At 41.3% G+C, this 19600-nt stretch overlaps 1 protein-coding gene across 5 annotated transcripts in view; it reads left to right on the forward strand.

The window, feature by feature from the left end:
- Positions 1-2222: 2222 nt before the first annotated feature.
- Positions 2223-19600, forward strand: part of LOC111150416 (DEAD-box helicase 3, X-linked) — a 29617-nt gene continuing 12239 nt past the window's right edge. The window contains exons 1-17 of one of the 5 annotated variants that reach the window (XM_022507842.1): positions 2223-2742; positions 5948-6005; positions 7547-7594; positions 9613-9745; positions 10696-10854; positions 10938-11037; positions 11448-11583; positions 12667-12752; positions 13230-13328; positions 13433-13593; positions 13991-14135; positions 14225-14369; positions 14567-14748; positions 14837-14954; positions 15166-15319; positions 15641-15780; positions 15987-18630. In XM_022507842.1, coding sequence (XP_022363550.1) covers positions 2698-2742; positions 5948-6005; positions 7547-7594; positions 9613-9745; positions 10696-10854; positions 10938-11037; positions 11448-11583; positions 12667-12752; positions 13230-13328; positions 13433-13593; positions 13991-14135; positions 14225-14369; positions 14567-14748; positions 14837-14954; positions 15166-15319; positions 15641-15780; positions 15987-16066 — 1989 coding nt within the window. In that variant the 5' untranslated portion in view covers positions 2223-2697 and the 3' untranslated portion in view covers positions 16067-18630. Of the gene's footprint in view, positions 2743-5947; positions 6006-7546; positions 7595-9612; positions 9746-10695; positions 10855-10937; positions 11038-11447; positions 11584-12666; positions 12753-13229; positions 13329-13432; positions 13594-13990; positions 14136-14224; positions 14370-14566; positions 14749-14836; positions 14955-15165; positions 15320-15640; positions 15781-15986; positions 18631-19600 lie in introns of those variants that run through there. The other 4 variants (XM_022507843.1, XM_022507846.1, XM_022507844.1 and 1 more) reach the window with 4 other exon arrangements.

Below are 19600 nucleotides of genomic sequence, written 5' to 3' on the forward strand. Positions count from 1 at the left end.
TAAATAAACGAAACCTTAAAAAATAATAAGAATAAATAAAAGGAAACTGAAGCCAGATGAAGCAGAAACACCTCACCAATGCTCTGTGAGAATTCATGAATCTCAGGGCTGAAAGGGACCCTAATGGTCATTAAGCTTAATGACTCTCAAGGGGGCATTGTGGTTATCTGTATTTTTGGATGTCACAATGACCAGCATGGCTACTGGCATTTTAGTGAGCCAGGCAAGCTAGATGTTTTACAATGTTGGTCAGTCCTATACAGCTAGGAATTGATCCCCTGGACACTCATATAAGTGAAAAATGAGTTCATCATGATATAAAGCCTGGAACACTACATATAAACAAGAGTATTTTTGCCTTTTTTTTTTTTTTGTAGATTTTATTTGACAGAGAGAGGGAGAGAGTGAGAGAGGGGACACAAGCAGGGGGAGTAGGAGAGGGGGAAAGGGTTCCCACTGAGCAGGGAGCCTGATGCGGGGCTTGATCCCAGAACCCCAGGATCATGATTTGAGCTTTAGGACTGAGCCACCCAGGCACCCCTTTTGCCCAGTTTCGATGTATACTGAATTCTCCACGAATGGTAATACTGCAACAGTTGAGAGAAGATAATAGTGCTTTGTTTCAAACATTACCAAGAGTTCATCATTTTAGAAAAGGTCACTGATGGCAACACTGCTGTTAGAACCCCTTACTTGAGTTGCATTTGTTGACTGCACTGGGCAGGTGTCTATCACCACTTAGTGTCCTTGCGCAGGAGGATTCACATATTAAAGTACATTGTTTTATTATAATCGTTTTGTTTTTATCCTACAGTTAAGTCACGTTTTTGGAAATTGTGTGTCGTCGTATTTAGGTTATATTAGCTATGATTTGTTATTTCAGCGCGGTTAAACGGGGCGTTAGCAAACGGTTGTCATAAAAAGGAACTGAGTCTTTTTACAGGGTTATGTAGTCCACTCAACTCCTATAGATGAGGAAATGGAGAACCAAAGCAGTTAAGCAACTTGCCTGGACACAAGGGTTATATTATCTCCCATCTCAGAATTTCGGTTTCAATTTTAAGAATCCGATAGGGAGAGAAGCAACGTGGTAATTTATGTGATGAACACTAGCTGTTTGAATTCTGGCTGCAAAAGACCTTTTGAGGGATGGTGGAAAACCCTGTGTGTTATTTAATTCTGTTAGTCTGAAGGTTAGACGGGCGGGGGGAAGCGTTTATAAGAACGACGTTTGCGCGGCTGCTCGCTTAAAACCAGACATCTACCAGTCAATACCTTTTCTTCTATTTAAGGGCCTGTGACACTGAAGCAAGAACCTAAGGGTGGCCTGCTTCGGAGGGGGCCACAAGTAGGGGTTCTTCCAACGGCAGAAACCCATTTCCTCCCACTCCTCATCCACTGCAGTGGCCTGAGGGTCACCCCTACCCCAAGCCGATAACGCCGTAGCACTGTCTTAGGCAGGCCCGGACTGCGCCCAGCCGCAAACACTGCCGACTCTCTGGGAGAGCCGTTCGCAAGCCTCAGGGTTCCCTAGCTTTGAGAGAAGCAGCAGAGCCACCGGAGGCCACCGGCCCTGAGTCGCTGAGCGCCCCGAGGGAGGAAACTAAGGGCCTAATGTAGTCTTTGCTTCTACGGAGGGCCGGGGTCCCGGGAGGATCCACAAACACCGGCTCAGCTTCAGAGCCTGATGGTCTCATTGTTTCCTCACCGCTGGGGGCGGGGGCGCGCGCATTAGCGCGCTCGCGTCGCGGGATGAAACAGAAGGGGGTTATTGCGTTTCTAGGCGGCACCCCCGCCGCCTAGGCAACCGCACAGTTAAAGTGTCCGGCCACCAGCACTTGTCCCCAGATCCCCTCCGCTACCCACCCCTCCCCGGTCACCATTCCTCCCTCCTTCCTCCTCCTTTCCCCCCTCCTCCTCTTCCCCTTCTTCCCTCCTCTGCCTCTCTTCCCTTTCCTGTCCCCTCTTCCCCCAACCCCCTGCCCTCCGAGCACTCAATTAAGGCCAAGGTTTCCAGCTCCACAAAATGGCCACCGCGATAAACACCTGCGGTCACGTGACCCGCCGTCCTCCCGGCTTCGGGCTTCTTTCTGCCTAACTCCGTTTTCGGAGAGGCTGCCCGCGGAAGAACAAGGGCTGGTTAGTTCGAAGAAATCTACCGAAATTCCCAAGTCGGAGGACTGACAGAAACAAGAACGAGTGCTCGGCTGTAAAGAATAGAAAAAAACTGAGAGCATAGGGAGAAAAAGAAGAGGCCTAGGTTAAATTTTAAAGTCCTCCTCGGAGGCGGAAAACGGGACACGAGTTATCGCGAGATTTCAAAAACTCAAAGACAAGCTAGGGTATTAGCGGAGAACAGGGCAACTGAAGCTCAAGCGAACTAGGACAGCTTTTGGCGCTCGGAGGTCCAAGGTAGGACGCCAAGCCAGGGACGGGACTGATTAGAAAATCACGCGAGGTTTGGACTAAATGAGCTCGCAGTAGCTAGGCAGAAGTCACAGCGGCAGGAGGAGTGCGGGTGTGAGAGGGAGGGCCTACGTCTTACGTGCTGACGTACAGCCTTTCGAGTGAGTATATTAGATCCGTGGCCGCGCCGTGAGCTCCAGAGCCGCAGTTCTCCCGTGAGAGGGCCTTCGCGGTGAGTCAAACACAGTCGCTCAGCAGAGGAAGACTCCGAGTTCTCGGTACTCTTCAGGGATGAGTCATGTGGCGGTGGAAAATGCGCTCGGGCTGGACCAGCAGGTGAGCTGCAAGGAGTCTGCCGGGATGGTTGCTGACCTGACTTGGCTTATGGCGCAGCGCTAACTGGCACTCTTAGTTCCCATATCCTGGGTGCCTCGAGCTGGCCAGTGTCCGTGCTTCGGGGCTGTGAAAGAACGGGGAGCGGGCAGGAATGCTGTTTATGGCCGTCGCTCGGGCCGGGGCCCCGGCTTGGCCCGCGGTATTGTCCCCCGGCCGAGCACAATGGCGGCTTTTGTGTGTGCGTGCGCAGGCGGGAGGAGGGGGAGGGGGGTGCGAGCGCCTTCACGGGGACGCGCACGCGCGAACCCCGACTGGTTAGTGACCCGTGGGTGGTGGTGGGGGGGTGGTGCGCGGCGCGGCAGTGTGCGATTGGGGACCCCTTTAGTCTCTAGGGCTTTTGACTCTGCGCGCGCGGCCTGGATTCCTGTCCCAGAGACCCGGTGGCGTTGGGGTGTGTGTGCGCGCGCACCCGCGCAGCGGCATTTGTGTGTGAGTGTGAGAGCAGGAGGGACGCAGCCCTGGAATGTGGGAGGGGGCGGCGCGGGGGGTGGCCTTCGCTCGGGGTAATGGCGGCGGCCTTCTTTGTGTGGGGCTGGGCGGTGCTGGGGCCCACTAGCGGGAGAGCGGGCCGCGGGCAGGCGAGGGGCCTGGAAAGGAGGATGGAATGGACATCTTGTTCCTCCCGGGCTTCCTTCCTTAGGCTTTTTCGCTTCAGCCAGGTTTCCGCAGGGGCCATCGGACGGAGGGTTCCGCGGCCGCCGAGGCCGCGTTTCCGGAGTGGAAAGTTTTGTGACGCAGAAGATTCGGGGAGGAGTGGGGGGAAGGGGAGGGAGTAATGGGTCCCTGCGTGCGCGGTGGCGCTGGGCTCTAGATAGAGATTGAACACGGCGGGGAGACCTCAGGGAGGTTAGGGACCTGGAGTGGCCCCTTTTTCTTACTCGCTCCAGATAGTCTGTGCGTGGCAATTTAGCGAGGGCCGGGCATTGTTTTGGGTGGTACCACGGGTTGTATGACCATTCCCGTGTTAGTGACGTTTGATCCAGGAATCGGCCGGAGGAAAAATACCCGGAATGTAGCTTGAGGGAAATAAACACTTTGTTGTTGACTTGTTGCTGCCTGTGCAGTGAAATTGTGAAATAGGTCAGATCTCCGGGTCTATCATCTTAACCGGAATCTCCTCTTCTAAGGCTTTGGGGATAGATTAGAGGAGGACGTGTGATCTGAGCGAGGAGGAGGGGTTATGGGCTTTGGTGGCAGGAAGTCTGCATCCCTCTGCAACAGAAGCACCGTGTTTCCGATAAGCTTTTAGTTGGGATGTTTGGATCCTTGAAGTAAACTGTTTACCTACGGACGCCAGAGAAATCCTGAAATGAAGTTTAGTGACACAAATTGATAGTAGGTTTTAACGTAGTCCTGTGTAATATTTTTAGAGATTTAATGCTGTTTCTTTGGGAACATTTTTCCCCCTTTAATGAATCAATTACATTCTCCAAATTGCTGACAACGTCCTTTGTTGAGTGAAGCACATAGAATATCTTGTCAAGAGCACAGGCTATCCCCAATTTTAACATTTTCTATATCGGTGGTGCCCTTTTAAAAAGATTAGAGGCAGGAATGAAGCAGTGTAATCCTGAGAGTTTGTAGTAGTCTTTAACGTGATCTTTATCGTTCCTGTTGCCCAGTGTAAAATGAACAAAACTTGTAACACAGGTGCAAAAGGACTTTCTGTTCCTGTTGCTCAGTGTAAAATTAAAACTTGAAACACAAGTGCAAAAAGACTTTCTCTTCTTTTGGACTTTAAGGTATCTGTTAACAGAAAGCATGTCAGCGTTTTTGCTGATGCAAACTATGGAAGCCAGGTGCCTAAAAGTCTTACCATACTTAGTTTCTTTTTAAGATTTAGCATCTGCCTTTGCTCAGGTTGTGATCGTAGGGTCTTGCGCTCTGCTCATCAGGGAGCCCCCCCCACTCGTGATCTCTCTCTGTATCTGTCAAATAAAATCTTAAAAAATAATCTTCCAATTTTCAATGACTCCATTGATAATGCTTGCAATTTGACAGTATCGATCTGGAACTTTTAACAGAAGACTAATGTCACGTTTGCAGACAGGTGGTATCAGTATTGTGTGATTTGGTCTTTTGTGGCTTTCTTAAATTAAGCTGTTCCTTTAGACGCATGTAGTCCTGTCCCCCCCCTTGCTTGCATGTAGTCCCCCCCCCCTTGCTTGCATGTAGTTTCTGTTGAGTCGTAAAAGAATGAGAAAACATAGCAGGTCTTTTGTAGAATGTTGAGGTTTTGCGTTCAGTGTAAGGGGATGAGTAGAAGTGGAGATTAAGTGTAGTGAAATGTGTTCTTTTAAAAAAAGTGTTGAATGTCACTTGTGCTATTTATGTTCAAAGTCTTCTGAACTTAATCTAGATCTTGAAAATGGGAAAATAAATAGGTAGAACCTACCTCAGAGTTTGTTTTTTTTTGTTTTTTTTTTTTTTTTTTTTTTAAGAATTTTTTTGGGGGGGGTGCAGAGGGACAGTGAGAGAGGGAACACAAGTAGGAGGGGTGGGAGAGGGAGAAGCTGGCTTCTGGCCCAGCAGGGAGCCCAGTGAGGAGCTCTGTGGCAGGACCACGGAATCATGACCTGAGCGGAAGGCAGACACCCGACGAACCAGCTGAGCCACCCAGGAGTGCTACCCTAATTAAAAACAATTGTGCAACATTTAGGGATAAAAGAACTAAGAAATAGTTAAAATTTTAGTTTATTTTTCAGGTGTGCTCTGTAGGCTTAAAATAATTTCAAGTAGGAAGTTGGTGGCATTGGAAACATTTGTCAAATATGATTGGAGTAAAGATGAATCCATTGTCTATTTGACAATTTAAAATAATTTCTGGGGGCTTTTACTGTGGAAGATGTTAGGGAGAAATCCATTTTTAATTGAATGACTTAAGTTTGGACCCAGTTTGTACCGGATAACACCAGCCTCCTAGTGCGCTGTTTTCTGTAGTATAAACAGTGTTATTTTGGGTTTGCTTAGAATTTTTCAGTCTTCAAAGCACATTCTTAGTTCATATTCTCATTAAGAGCTTCCCATCAGCCGCACGAAGCAGGCCGGGCAGCTAGTGCTGCGTAGTGCTGGAGGCAGGACTAGTTTTTTCTTCGTGTAATAGTTTAACATACAGGCTGCTAACCATTCAACTCTCTTTTCCTAGTTTGCTGGCCTAGACCTGAACTCTTCTGATAATCAGAGTGGAGGAAGTACAGCAAGCAGTAAGTAAACTGTTTTATGAATTTCTTGAATATTAGAGCATTAATAACTTAATGTTTCCTTGGACTTATTTAAAGCTTAAGAATGTCCCCTCCACTTTTTGCTGTGGAAAGAATTATATAGTCAGTGTTTGTAGAATTATGTAGTGTAATTAATAATCATAACGTTGTGGCCTTTTGGTAATAAAAGGGACTCATTTTCTTTAGTAAAAAGTCATTAGAAAAAGAACTTGGTAGAACACACACTATCCTTGGAAGTGTTTGTGTTCATTATGAATCTTGAGCCAAGCTTAGAGGTGGTGGGAATGTGTTTATCCCTATTTACCAGAATTAAATTCGGTAAAGGGAACATTCACATTCATCAGCTACAGTTAACTCTTTCCTGTGGAGAACATGAGACTTAACAGGCTATAAGAATCTTGAGTGGTGGTTAGGATTTTAAATGCTAAATTGCATCATTTGTTTGAAAAAAAATTAGATGTAAAAGCTTTATTTCATTTTTTCAGAGTTTTTGTTTCTCCTTTTTTGAGACTTGTTACAGATTAGTATTAAGGTGTAGGTGGCTTATTACTGGTTTATTATTTGGCACTCGGACAGCTTCAAGTTCCTTCTGGTCCGGTTTCTTCCTATTAACTCCCCTGCCCCCAAAAAGGAGGGGGGAAAGGAGTATAGGCTGTAGGGTGTGAAAGCATTATTATTATTATTATTTTCAAGCACTATGTTAGGTGGTAAAGGACGTGGCCTCATTTTTAGGCAAGAAGGGCCTTGCTGAGGACAAAGTTACTTGGTATTTTTTATATTCTACTTTATTTGCCAAGGTAAAGATCTTTAGAGAGTTGATCATCCTACCTAATAGAGATACTTAATATTTAATTCAACCCAAAAGTAGAAAGGGAAGTTGCAGGTTCTTTAGAAATAAAGCAGGTTGATTTTGCTTTACCTGGTAGGTATACATTATTTGCTTTTCCTTCTCTATTGTCTAGGCTGTATTCTTGCCTGCCGACAGAACAAGTTGACTCTAGGCTTAGCAAGCCCTAAGTTAAAACTCCAGTTCTTGAAATCCTTTTTGTCTTTGCTGTTTTTCCTTAACGTATATCATCCATTTTTTGGAATTTAACCAGGATGGAAATAAAAATATTTTAGTGTCTAATTGCATGATTTATTACATAGTAGTCTGTGAGGTTGTAATACTTACATGTTGTTAACTGTGTCTGTTTATGATCTTTCTCTGAAATACCAGGCCCTTAAAAAAAGTTGTTATGTTAACCACTAGAGACAAATTATGTTTATTTTTGGATTTCAGTGATTAGGTTGCAAGTCAAATATTTACTTACCAAACTCCCCCCCCCCCTTAAAGTTCTTAAAAAGCAGTATGCATTTAAAGTAAAAGCAGATTCATTTTCTCCCTTCTCAATTTCCAAATAAGAGACTGGGTGGCTGGATACTAAAAAAATTAGTTCCAGGACCATTTTTTAGTTGCACAAATTTTCGTAAAAAGCTTTAACTTGAAGTTTTGGCATTTAAATTTGTATTCTTTCTTTTAGAGGGACGCTATATTCCTCCTCACTTAAGGAACAGAGAAGCTACTAAAGGTAAGTTGAGCAACTTGGGTAGACCTAATTCTTGTTTTTAAGAAGTCAGAGCCTAGGGAAAAATGAGGCACTTTGGGAAGTCCGTAAACATGGTGCTTGGTTCAGATATTAGGACTTAACACTCTTTGGGAAAACTCATCTAAAGTCATGCAGTGGAAAATTCTTTATTTCCTATGTCATATTCTTCTGTGGTCAAGGACATGGTTTTGTACAACCTTACTAGTGTTGTACTTTGTGATTTGTGTTTGTAATCATTCACATCATGATTTCAATTTGAAAAGGGTGAGTAGGCACCCTACTATGTAAAACAAATTGCATAGTGATAACCCAGTTATTTCTGTTTTGCAGAGCTGTCAAAAAAGATAGATGGGCTATTGCAGAATAGGTAACAGATTATAAACAGATCATAGCCCTGGGCATGCTTGCAGTAAGTTGGGAGTGATCCTCTGGTCTCATTCATCTCCTTGCCCTTAACTGCTTCGTTTGAAAGGTTTTGTCTAATGTGTCAACAACACCTGGTCTTTTCTGATTGTGTTTGTTAATACAGAGATAGACTGATACTTCATTATGGGACAGTTGTCTGGGTCTGTATATTCCATAAAATAGGTGATCTGAGATTCAGAGGAAGAGTGAAGGTTTGGAAAACTAGAGGTTAAGAAGAAGGAAGATGATGAAGGCAGAATCAGAAGGGTGAAGTCCACAGAAACCTGTGGTTTACTGTCATTCTTCCATATGCATGTGCAGTCTTTTTATTAGCTGCACTGTCCCTGCAATACATGGATATAAAATCCATATTATAATCTCTTCATTAGCATATCATTGTTCTAGTTACTGTACATTGTCTTTATTGTCGTGGGTTCTCTCATTCTTAAGAGTGTTCTAGTTGGAATTGGCCTTGTGTATATTCAGTGCTTTTCCCTCTTCATCCCAGTGACAGAGATCAAAGGAAGGAGGTAGTATAGAGGTTTTAGAATTGGAAGAGATATTAGAAATGTAAAATTCTTTATTGCTAGTTAAGTCTGTTGATCACCTGGCTTTCTAATGGTAGAGGCACCAGTCTGAAGGAAAGTAACTTGTAAATGATCTCTCTTTAATAAAGTGCTGCTGAAACTAGTTTAAATCCTCTACTGCTTGTCTTTAAAGCCTCTGCCTGTTGGGCTAATTTATACCTCTCTCATTCTCTGTTATTGAATGTTTATAGTTGTACCTAAGAATTTGTCCACACCAACAGTGTGCAGGGATGAGGATTTTCCTTTTTTCTAGGTATTCTTGATTCTTGTCTGATAGTATGCATTTCATGTGAACAGAGCATTGTTCTACTTTTTACTATTGAATCTGGGAAATAATGTATTAAATTTGACACCTTTAGGAATGTCTTTTTTTTTTTTTTTTTAAGATTTTATTGATTTATTCAACAGAGAGAGAGAGATCACAAGTAGGCAGAGAAGCAGGCAGAGAGAGAGGGGGAAGCAGGCTCCCTGCTGTGCAGAGAGCCCGATGTGGGGCTCGATCCCAGGACCCTGAGATCATGACCTGAGCTGAAGGCAGAGGCTTAACCCACTGAGCCACCCAGGCGCCCCACCTTTAGGAATGTCTTAAATAAAGAGCACCTCTAGGAAACATTGAAACAAAGGCAACTATTCTAGTAAACTGGGTTCACACGTATAAAATGGAAATTAAATTGTGCCTGTGCCGGTCATACAACAATTGTTTTATAGGCAATGCAATTGACCTTTTTAGCGGTGGTATTTTATTCATTTAGAACACTTTTTAGACTGTCAAACTGCTTGATTTAGTGCACAGTGTTGTGTAGTATTAAAAATATTAAAAAATTTTGTGGGCCAATTATAAACCAGCTCTGAATCTTGGTTCACTTCTAGTACCACGATAGGAATATTTCCATTGTCCTTCCAGTTCACAGAGATAAAGTTAGAGGGCTTTGAATTCAGAGACCTAGGTATTGTAAATTTCTATTTAATAAAATAAAATGGGTTTGCTTCTTTTTTTTTGTATTGAAGGATTCTACGACAAAGACAGTTCAGGGTGGAGTTCTAGTAAAGATAAGGATGCATACAGCAGTTTTGGATCTCGTAGTGATTCCAGAGGGAAATCTAGTTTCTTTAGTGATCGTGGAAGTGGATCAAGGGGAAGGTAAGTGATTTTTTACTGATCTTCTTGTCTTATGTGTATGCAATTCAAGAATTGGTCTTTAATTTGATAAGTACTCATTCTTGTACTCTGATCATTAAGCATGTTTTTTTTCCCCTAATAGATCACCTATTTGGATGTTAAGCATTAAGTTTGTGTAATCTTATTTTTCTAAATGTAAGAGGTCTTAACTAAATTGAACTTGTTGTATAGAAACTGGATGAGAATAAGAATGTGTCCCTGGACATACTGAAATCAATTACTTTTATATTTCTTTAGTTTTATTTATATGTAAAGGAGTAAAGTTTGTCTAGTGAATGGCCTAATATGGTTGAGATTTTTTTGTGGATATTCTATATGACAATTTTTAAACACCTTATATTTTTGATTACACAAGTGGTGAACTGACCTCATGCGCCTAATAGCTGTGGTTAGTCCTGTGTGTCCTGATTTTTCGCAAACAGGCCTAAAACTAAAAACATCTTAATTCAGGTAAGGATTATTTTCTACCTTTTATCCAAAGTCTGTCACACAGGTGAATTGATTGTCCTTATAAGTGACATCCTAATATAACTGGGACAATTGAGGTTTGGTATGCTATTTTCTTTTTCCTACCACTAAAATATATTTGGATGAGAAGTGTAAATAAAAGTATAAGTTATGTGTTGATACCAAATATTTAAGACTCGGTTCTTGATTTCAGCATGTATGAGGCCTGTGTAGGCTGTATAATATTACAGAACTCAAGAAGGATACATACTTAATGTATGTAAATGACACAATCTGATTAGTTTAAAGGCCTTATTTGTCAAGTTAAGAGTAAGCAAAATTGACATCCTTGAAGTTAGCATAATGAGGAGTTCAGTTTCTCTCTAGGTATGATTCTAGAGTAGTTCTAGGAATTTGATAGTGGTTAAATGATACGATTCTGATTAGTTGCTTATGCTGTTCAGGTTTGACGATCGTGGACGGAGTGACTATGATGGTATCGGCAGCCGTGGTGACAGAAGTGGTTTTGGCAAATTTGAACGTGGTGGAAATAGTCGTTGGTGTGACAAATCAGATGAAGATGATTGGTCAAAACCACTCCCACCAAGTGAACGCTTGGAACAGTAAGTTTTTGAAATGTGTGTTAATTGTGATAAAGCCACATTAGCTAGGATAACAAGTAGACTTACCAATCTTTTGATTTCAGGGAACTCTTTTCTGGAGGAAACACTGGGATTAACTTTGAGAAATATGACGACATTCCAGTTGAGGCAACAGGCAACAACTGTCCTCCACATATTGAAAGTGTAAGTATTTGTGTTTGACCTTTTAAGACACAGAGGGAAGTGTAAACTTTTTCACAGCACGTCAAAATGAGGTGGGCTTCCTAAAAGCAAATGCCTATTGTACCTACTTCAGGAAGTTTTTAGTTACATTAAAAACCCGCCTCTTTGGTTTGTGGAAAGATTGAGTTCAGTGTCTCCATTACTAATAATTGGAAATAGAAAATGGGTCAAATGTAGGAAGAACCCAGATTTCTCCAATGTATATTAAACCTGGAGTTGATTTTTCTCAAAATGTAATGTCGTTTCACGTAAAGCAGCTGTATAGTACAAATTAGCTATTAGGGTTCCCTCCCACCCCCGATTTAATGTAAAGCAAAAATGGCTCCAGATAACATTTCTAGCTATTTAACCCTATTGAATTTCTTTGACAGTTCAGTGATGTTGAGATGGGAGAAATTATTATGGGAAACATTGAGCTTACTCGTTATACTCGCCCAACTCCAGTGCAAAAGCATGCTATTCCTATTATCAAAGAGAAAAGAGACTTGATGGCTTGTGCTCAAACAGGTAAGTTTACTTGATAAAAGTAAAAAATTATCAAGAATACTGTAACTGGGTTTGCTCTTACGAAACTAGTACCAAAAAACCACAATGGGGTATAGAAGTTTCATGGGGAAGCTTGAGTCCCAGATGTATACTGGGACTCATCAGTATAGTTTGACACAGGTGTGCAGTAGCCGGCTGGTGTATTTGTTTTAGATCTTTGGATTTTGTTATCTCCAGTGTTCACCTTAGGGCCTGTAGAAAGTCCTCAGCCCTATACTGCTCCAAGAGGAATAGATTATTGTCCATGCATTGGTGGGAAATGAGCACTGTAACATTATATGTGGAATAAGGAGGACAAGATTAGAATAGTCTGTGATCCATAGGAATATGGCCAAGGGGAAGTGGCTTCATGGCAAAGGAGCACCTCCCATCTTTTGGGAATGGGGGTAGAGCCTCTGAATTGAATACAAGCTTTGTTATATTGGTGAGTTTGACCAATATGAAAGAGGGTGGCAAATCCCCCGCCCATTAAAAATATATTAATCATTTGGTATTTTTTCTTCGCTATAGAAGAGTGAGAATGTCATCCTTTATATACCATCAATATCTATAGTACCTATAAGGAAGTGTTAGAAATTGAAATTGACATCACTTCTGAGTGAAAATTGCTGTTCTCTTTACACACACAAGTGCAAAGAAGTGAATACTACTTTGTTATTTATGTTTGTGGTGTACTTTCTCAGTAAGGGAACAAAATAAACATTTTTGGTTTTATGGGCCACATGGTCTTCATTGCCAATCAACTCATTTTTGCTGTGTAGTGCAAAAGCATTTATAGATGGTATGTAAATTTGGCATGGCTGTGTTCTAGTAGAACTTTATTTACAAAGATAGGCTGGGTCTTTTGCTGACTCTTGTTACAGATGGCTCAAAGAAGTCACTTCTTGGTATTTTTAACTTAGGTGTTAATTTTTAGAAAATTCCTTTGGGCATAAAGTAAAACTACTAATTAACTAGTAATAGGGCAGTTAAACTCAGGGACCAATATTAAAAAATAATCAGGTTTTTCTGTGGTTGAATTAGAATATGCTTTCCCTTAAACAGGGTCTGGAAAAACTGCAGCGTTTCTCTTACCCATCTTGAGTCAGATTTATGCAGATGGTCCAGGAGAGGCTTTGAGGGCCATGAAGGTAAATATTTATTAAATGGGACTTTATTTTAAAGTAAGCTCTGCCCAGTGTGGGGCTTGAACTCACCACCCTGAGGTCAAGAATTGTGTGCTCTACCGAGCCAGCCAGGTGCCCCTAAATGGGACAACATCGTTACTGTTTTTTAAGATTTTATTTATTTGAGAGACCGCTAGAGAGCACAAGCTGGGGAGGAGGAGAAGCAGGCTCACCACTGAGCCCTACCCAGGGCTCGATTCTAGGACCCAGGATCATGACCTGAGCAGAAGGCAGCCCCAGTGGGACATTACTGTTAGAACTTTTATAGGTAGATGTTGAGAGAACTTTCTGTATGAGAGCTCTTTATAAAAAACTTCTACTTACTCCAAATTACTGAATGAAAAAGAATTTTCAAGTGTAATCTATAAATTACTGAAGGGAATTATGTTGTAAAGGGTCTTCAAAAAGGATGTTAAGAGTTTAACTTAAATTATTTCTTAGGAAAACGGAAGGTATGGGCGTCGCAAGCAATACCCAATCTCCTTGGTATTAGCACCAACTAGAGAATTGGCAGTACAGATATATGAGGAAGCCAGGAAAGTAAGTATGCATTTGAGGGATTATTGGCTTTCCTGTTGATTCTAATGTTTTAAGACCCTGTGAAAGTGTTGGCCTTGAAGTTGATAAAATTTCTTTGCTTACAGTTTTCATACCGATCCAGAGTTCGACCTTGCGTGGTTTATGGTGGTGCTGATATTGGTCAACAGATCCGAGACTTAGAGCGTGGATGCCACTTGTTAGTAGCTACTCCAGGTCGTCTAGTGGATATGATGGAAAGAGGAAAGATTGGATTAGACTTCTGCAAGTATGTTGATTTTTAAGTGCATAAGATGTAATAATTTTTTAAATTATGGGCCACTTGTTTTGTAGAAGTAATAAGTAGTAATTGTTGACATTTTAAGATTGAGAAATGGTTTTTAGTCCTCTAACTTTTATAAGAAGTTGGCTGTTTGTAATTTTAATGTTGAAAAATCAAGGAACTTTTTTTAGTAGAGGCTGAGAATAACTAGATTGGGAGAGAGTGAAAAGTAGTAAGAGCTAGTTTTGCTGTATGCTTGTGAATGATGGTACAAATCCTGGGCTTGGTCTCATGTACACGTGTCAGATCATGCAGTGTGAGGAATTTATCTCAAACTATTATGATAGCAGCTATACTAAAACTGTCTTTTTTCAAATTCTAAACTGAATTTTTTTTTTGGCAGATACTTGGTGTTAGATGAAGCTGATAGGATGTTGGATATGGGTTTTGAACCTCAGATACGTAGGATAGTTGAACAAGATACTATGCCACCAAAGGGTGTCCGCCACACTATGATGTTTAGTGCTACTTTCCCTAAGGAAATACAGGTATTGTTTGATGCTGCCGCTTTTACTACTTGGGAATTTGTACTACTTGGGAATCTCAGTAGATAATAAACATTTTTTTTTTCTTTCAGATGCTGGCCCGTGATTTCTTGGATGAGTATATCTTTTTAGCTGTAGGAAGAGTTGGCTCTACCTCTGAGAATATTACACAGAAAGTCGTTTGGGTGGAAGAGTCCGACAAACGGTCATTTTTGCTTGATCTCCTAAATGCAACAGGTAAAATGACAGTGTTAGCATCACGTTGGTGGCTTAGGTGATGAGAGTCCATTTGGATTGCCTTTACTGCTTTTCCTCCCCATACAGAACATTGGTTAAAAATCTGTTTTTAATTTGCCTGTCTTTGCATGTTTACTAAATGTAAAGAGAACTAAGTCACCGTTAGTGACAAAAACCTGGTAATTTTTCACAATCAGGCAAGGATTCACTGACCTTAGTGTTCGTGGAGACCAAAAAGGGTGCAGATTCTCTGGAAGATTTCTTGTACCGTGAAGGATATGCTTGTACCAGTATCCATGGAGACCGATCTCAGAGAGATAGAGAAGAGGCCCTTCACCAGTTCCGCTCAGGAAAAAGCCCAATTCTAGTGGCTACAGCAGTATGTATAAGATCGTTCTTATTTTCAAGTTCAGCATGTTCAGTGTTTGGCTTGAAGTGCACCATATATAACAAAAGTTATTTTCCAGGTAGCAGCAAGAGGACTGGATATTTCAAATGTGAAACATGTTATCAATTTTGACTTGCCAAGTGATATTGAGGAATACGTACATCGCATTGGCCGTACAGGACGTGTAGGGAACCTTGGTAAGTGTTCAGTTACTTGATGGTCTGCTGTGGTTTTTCAGTAGGATACGTGCGGCCAAGAACTCTCTAGGAAATGTGGTTAAAATCTCTCTCCGCAATACAAATGACTTGTTCTGTCTTTGCATGGTATTCTACTTAAGATGCTGTATAGGAAAGAATACTATGCTTCATTGGATGACCTTAATTTATGTACTTTTTGGAACTGGTTTAGGCCTTGCCACCTCGTTCTTTAATGAGAGGAATATAAACATTACCAAGGATTTGTTGGATCTTCTTGTTGAAGCTAAACAAGAAGTGCCATCTTGGTTAGAAAACATGGCTTATGAACACCACTACAAGGGAAGCAGTCGTGGACGATCGAAGAGGTAAGGCGTATGGGTGGTGCATAAAGAGAGGGATGGTGCCGTGTCCACAGTTCACTCTTCCAGTGTTCAGTTGAGTGGGCTTCATATTTCTTAGGTTGCCTGGATCCTTCCGGTGAGGGGTATTAGAAGAGATGACACTGAGTTAAAGCCAGTCATTCGCCGCTACAGCGTTTACGATCACTGTTAGGGAAAAGAGGGCTGGATAGGGAAACTTTGGTACTGCAAAGTCAGAAATTGACCATGGGAAAGTGTTAACAAGAACCGGATTATTTGGTGGAATTGCATCTTCCCGAGAACCACCAACACACCTTGTCGTTGCAGTAGCAGATTCAGTGGAGGATTTGGTGCCCGAGACTATCGACAAAGCAGCGGTGCCAGCAGTTCCAGCTTCAGCAGCAGCCGCGCAAGCAACAGCCGCAGTGGAGGCGGTGGCCACGGCAGCAGCAGAGGGTTTGGTGGAGGTAAATGTGACTTTTTTTAACCTGTCTTTGGGAAGGGGTTCTTCCTTGTAGTCCTCTTTTTCAGAGCATAATTAAAAACACTGGGGGAAGTTCTGCCCTGTAGATTGCTTTTAGTAATGTGACATCAAAGTATTTAAAGAAGGGAAAGATTTAACGGTGGCTGACTTAATTAATTTGTCTCTTTCTTTTTTTAAATCTCTCATTAGGTGGCTATGGAGGCTTTTACAACAGTGATGGATATGGAGGAAATTATAACTCCCAGGGGGTTGACTGGTGGGGTAACTGAACCTGCTTTGCAGTAGGTCACCCTGCCAAACAAGCTAATATGGAAACCACATGTAACTTAGCCAGACTATACCTTGTGTAGCTTCAAGAACTCGCAGTACATTACCAGCTGTGATTCTCCACTGAAATTTTTTTTTTAAGGGAGCTCAAGGTCACATGAAGAATTGAAAGGAACAATCAGCAGCCCTGTTCAGAAGGTGGTTCGAAGACTTCATTGCTGTAGTTTGGATTAACTCCCCTCCCGCCAACCCCCATCCCAAACTGCATTTATAATTTTGTGACTGAGGATCATTTGTTTGTTAATGTACTGTGCCTTTAACTTTAGACAACTTTTTATTTTGATGTCCTGTTGGCTCAGTAATGCTCAAGATATCAATTGTTTTGACAAAATAAATTTACTGAACTTGGGCTAAAATCAAACCTTGGCACACAGGTGTGATACAACTTAACAGGAATCATCGATTCATCCATAAATATTATAAGGAAAAAACTTATGCGGTAGCCTGCATTAGGGCTTTTTGATACTTGCAGATTGGGGGAAAACAACAAACGTCTTGAAGCATAATAATGGAATTAGTTTCTAATGTGGCAAACTGTATTAAGTTAAAGTTCTGATTTGCTCACTCTATCCTGGATAGGTATTTAGAACCTGATAGTCTTTAAACAAGCCATTCCAGTCATGATGAGGTGATGTATGAATACATGCATACATTCAAAGCACTGTTTTCAAAGTTAATGCAAGTAAATACAGCAATTCCTCTTTCAACGTTTAGGCAGATCATTAACTATGAGCTAGCCAAATGTGGGCATATTATTACAGGGAAAGTTTAAAGGTCTGATAACTTGAAATAGGTTTTTAGGAGAATTCATCTACTTAGACTTTTTAAATGCCTGCCATAAATGAAATTGAAATGGTAGAATGGCTGACCACAGCAATGACCAGCCCTCCTCGGGGCCCTGGGTGATTTTTGGTCTAATAACGCATGCTAGTGTTGATGTTTTTTGGTCAAGAGGGTATGAACAGGAAGAATTAATGCAGCAGGCTTTATTTTAAATGCCGATTCACATTACTCTGTTCAAGCTGCGTTGAGATGTTAAACTGGCTTACTATATAGACTTTGTAAAAATGGCTCCAGAAGAGTAACAAACTGAAATCTTTTGAGATCACACAGGTTGGAAATATGTACATAACTGCACAAGGTGTCGATTCTGCTCTACAGTGCAGTTGTAGTCAGTTTTAGTTGCATAGGTTTCCATTGTATTTATAGTCTGTTTATGCTAAATCTGGCCAAAGATGAGCATTGTCCACCACTAAAATGCCTCTGCCACTTTGAATTCTGTGCTAATTTTGTGGCCAGAATGCGGTGATCAAAACGCTCAATCTTTTTACAGTGGCATAGGAAGACGGCAAAAATTTCCTAAAGTGCAATAGATTTTCAAGTGTATTGTGCCTTGTTCTAAAACTTTTATTAAGTAGGTGCACTTGACAGTATTGAGGTCATTTGTTATGGTGCTATTTCAATTAGTCTAGGTTTAGGCCCTTGTACATTTTGCCCATAACTTTTTACAAAGTACTTCTTTTATTGCACATTCAGAGAATTTTATATATATGTCTTGTGTGCGTGTCCTTAAACTTCCAATCTTATTTTGTCTCTTGGAGATTGTTGAACGCAGCTTGTCTAGGAAGGGGATGGGACTAGATTCTAAAATTTATTTGGGACCACGGGAATAATAGTCGGGAAGAAAACTATTTGCACACGACAGATTTCTAGATACTTTTTGCTGCTAGTTTTATGTAATATTTATTGAACATTTTGACAAATATTTATTTTTGTAAGCCTAAAAGCGATTCTTTGAAAGTTTAAAGAAACTTGACCAAAAGACAGTACAAAAACACTGGCACTTGAATGTTGAATGTCACCGTATGCGTGAAATTATATATTTCGGGGTAGTGTGAGCTTTTAATGTTAAGTCATATTAAACTCTTAAGTCAAATTAAGCAGACCCGGCATTTGGCAGTGTAGCCATAACTTTCTGATGTTAGTAAAAACAAAATTGGCGACTTGAAACTAAATCATGCCAAGGTTTTGATACACTTGTCTTAAGATATTAATGATACACTTCAAAACACTGATAAGAAGTGTCCAGATTCTCAGATGTTTGTTGCGTGAGTTTTGTTTAGTTGTGTGTATTTTTTTTTTTCAGTGAATGTCTGGCACATTGCAATCCTCAAACATGTGGTTATCTTTGTTGTATTGGCATATTCAGTGACTTGTACATTCAGCGGTAGCGTTTGAGCAAGTTTTATCAGCAAGCAATATTTTCAGTTAATAAGGTTTCAAAAATCACATAAGAATGGATTTAAACTTGCTGAATGTAAAGATTGAACTTCAAGTCACTGTAGCTTTAGTAATTGCTTACTGTATTAGTTTAGATGCTAGCACTGCATGTGCTGTGCATATTCTGATTTTATTAAAATAAAAAGTTGAACTGCACAGTCTCCTTTGTTGTTGTCAATTGTGGTTTATTATTCTAGGTGAAAATAAAGTTGTGCTCTTGCCTGAAGAATTGTAAGGTGTAATTTTTTTTTTTAATATTTTTTGGTTTGCTGTCCAGTGCTAATGTGGAGATGCCTTTTGGAGACAGAATTACTCTGATAACAAGTATTTGTCATAAATGATGAAGTTGGCCCCAAAAAGAGTTGTTGGACTAGATGGGAATCTAAGAGGTCCTTAGTGATGTACAGTATGTATTGCAAATGGGTTTGTGCTTTGAGCAGCTTAATATGGGTGGGAATCTCTTTGTTCTTTGAAGCATTTAATGAGAAGGTCATTTGAACAGTGGAAGAAGTTGGGTTAGAAGCAAAGGTACCAATAATCCAAGTGATGGTGAACACTTAGGGATCAAGAATGTATTTGGTGGGTGGGGGAGCAAGGGGAACTCCTGGGTGGTTCAGTCAGTAGATCACGTGTTTTGGTCTCAGTTGGGAGTTCAAGCCCCATGTTGGGCATGGAGCTCACTTCTAAATGTATTTGGGGTCAGGGTGATAGAGATGGCATGGGCACCCTTCCTCTGCATTCTTGCTGGTGTCCATTACTCCACGTAGCTGCAGGCCCCTCCACTACCAAGGAACGGATGGTCTGGATAAGCCCCATTCTGAGAAGTGAGGTTAAACCATACAAAAGGAGTATTCTGTTTGGGGGGTCAAACGTGGTGAAGTGTTGGCAATCAGATACGATTAAACCTAGGGAAAATATTTAATTCAGCTTGTTTCTCTTGGAGTTCTTTGCAGTATGAGAATAATTTTTCACGAGCATTGTAAAAAAGTACTTGCCTCTGGATAGAGTTCGTCATGATCTCAAAGCAGCAAACAGTTTTTAGGGCAGAATTTTGAAGCATACCATATTGGTTTTAGGGGTGGGAAAGAGGAAGGGGATCCTGAGTTTAGTCAAAAGTGTGGAACAAGACAGTGGCTGAAGGTGACAAACAGAGTGAAATTGGATTCTAAGAATGGTTCCAGTTCGCTTTTGTGAGT

This window comes from Enhydra lutris, unplaced genomic scaffold (genome assembly GCF_002288905.1).
Source record: "Enhydra lutris kenyoni isolate GAN:26980312 unplaced genomic scaffold, ASM228890v2 scaffoldscaffold23, whole genome shotgun sequence".
Classification (NCBI taxonomy): domain Eukaryota; kingdom Metazoa; phylum Chordata; class Mammalia; order Carnivora; family Mustelidae; genus Enhydra; species Enhydra lutris.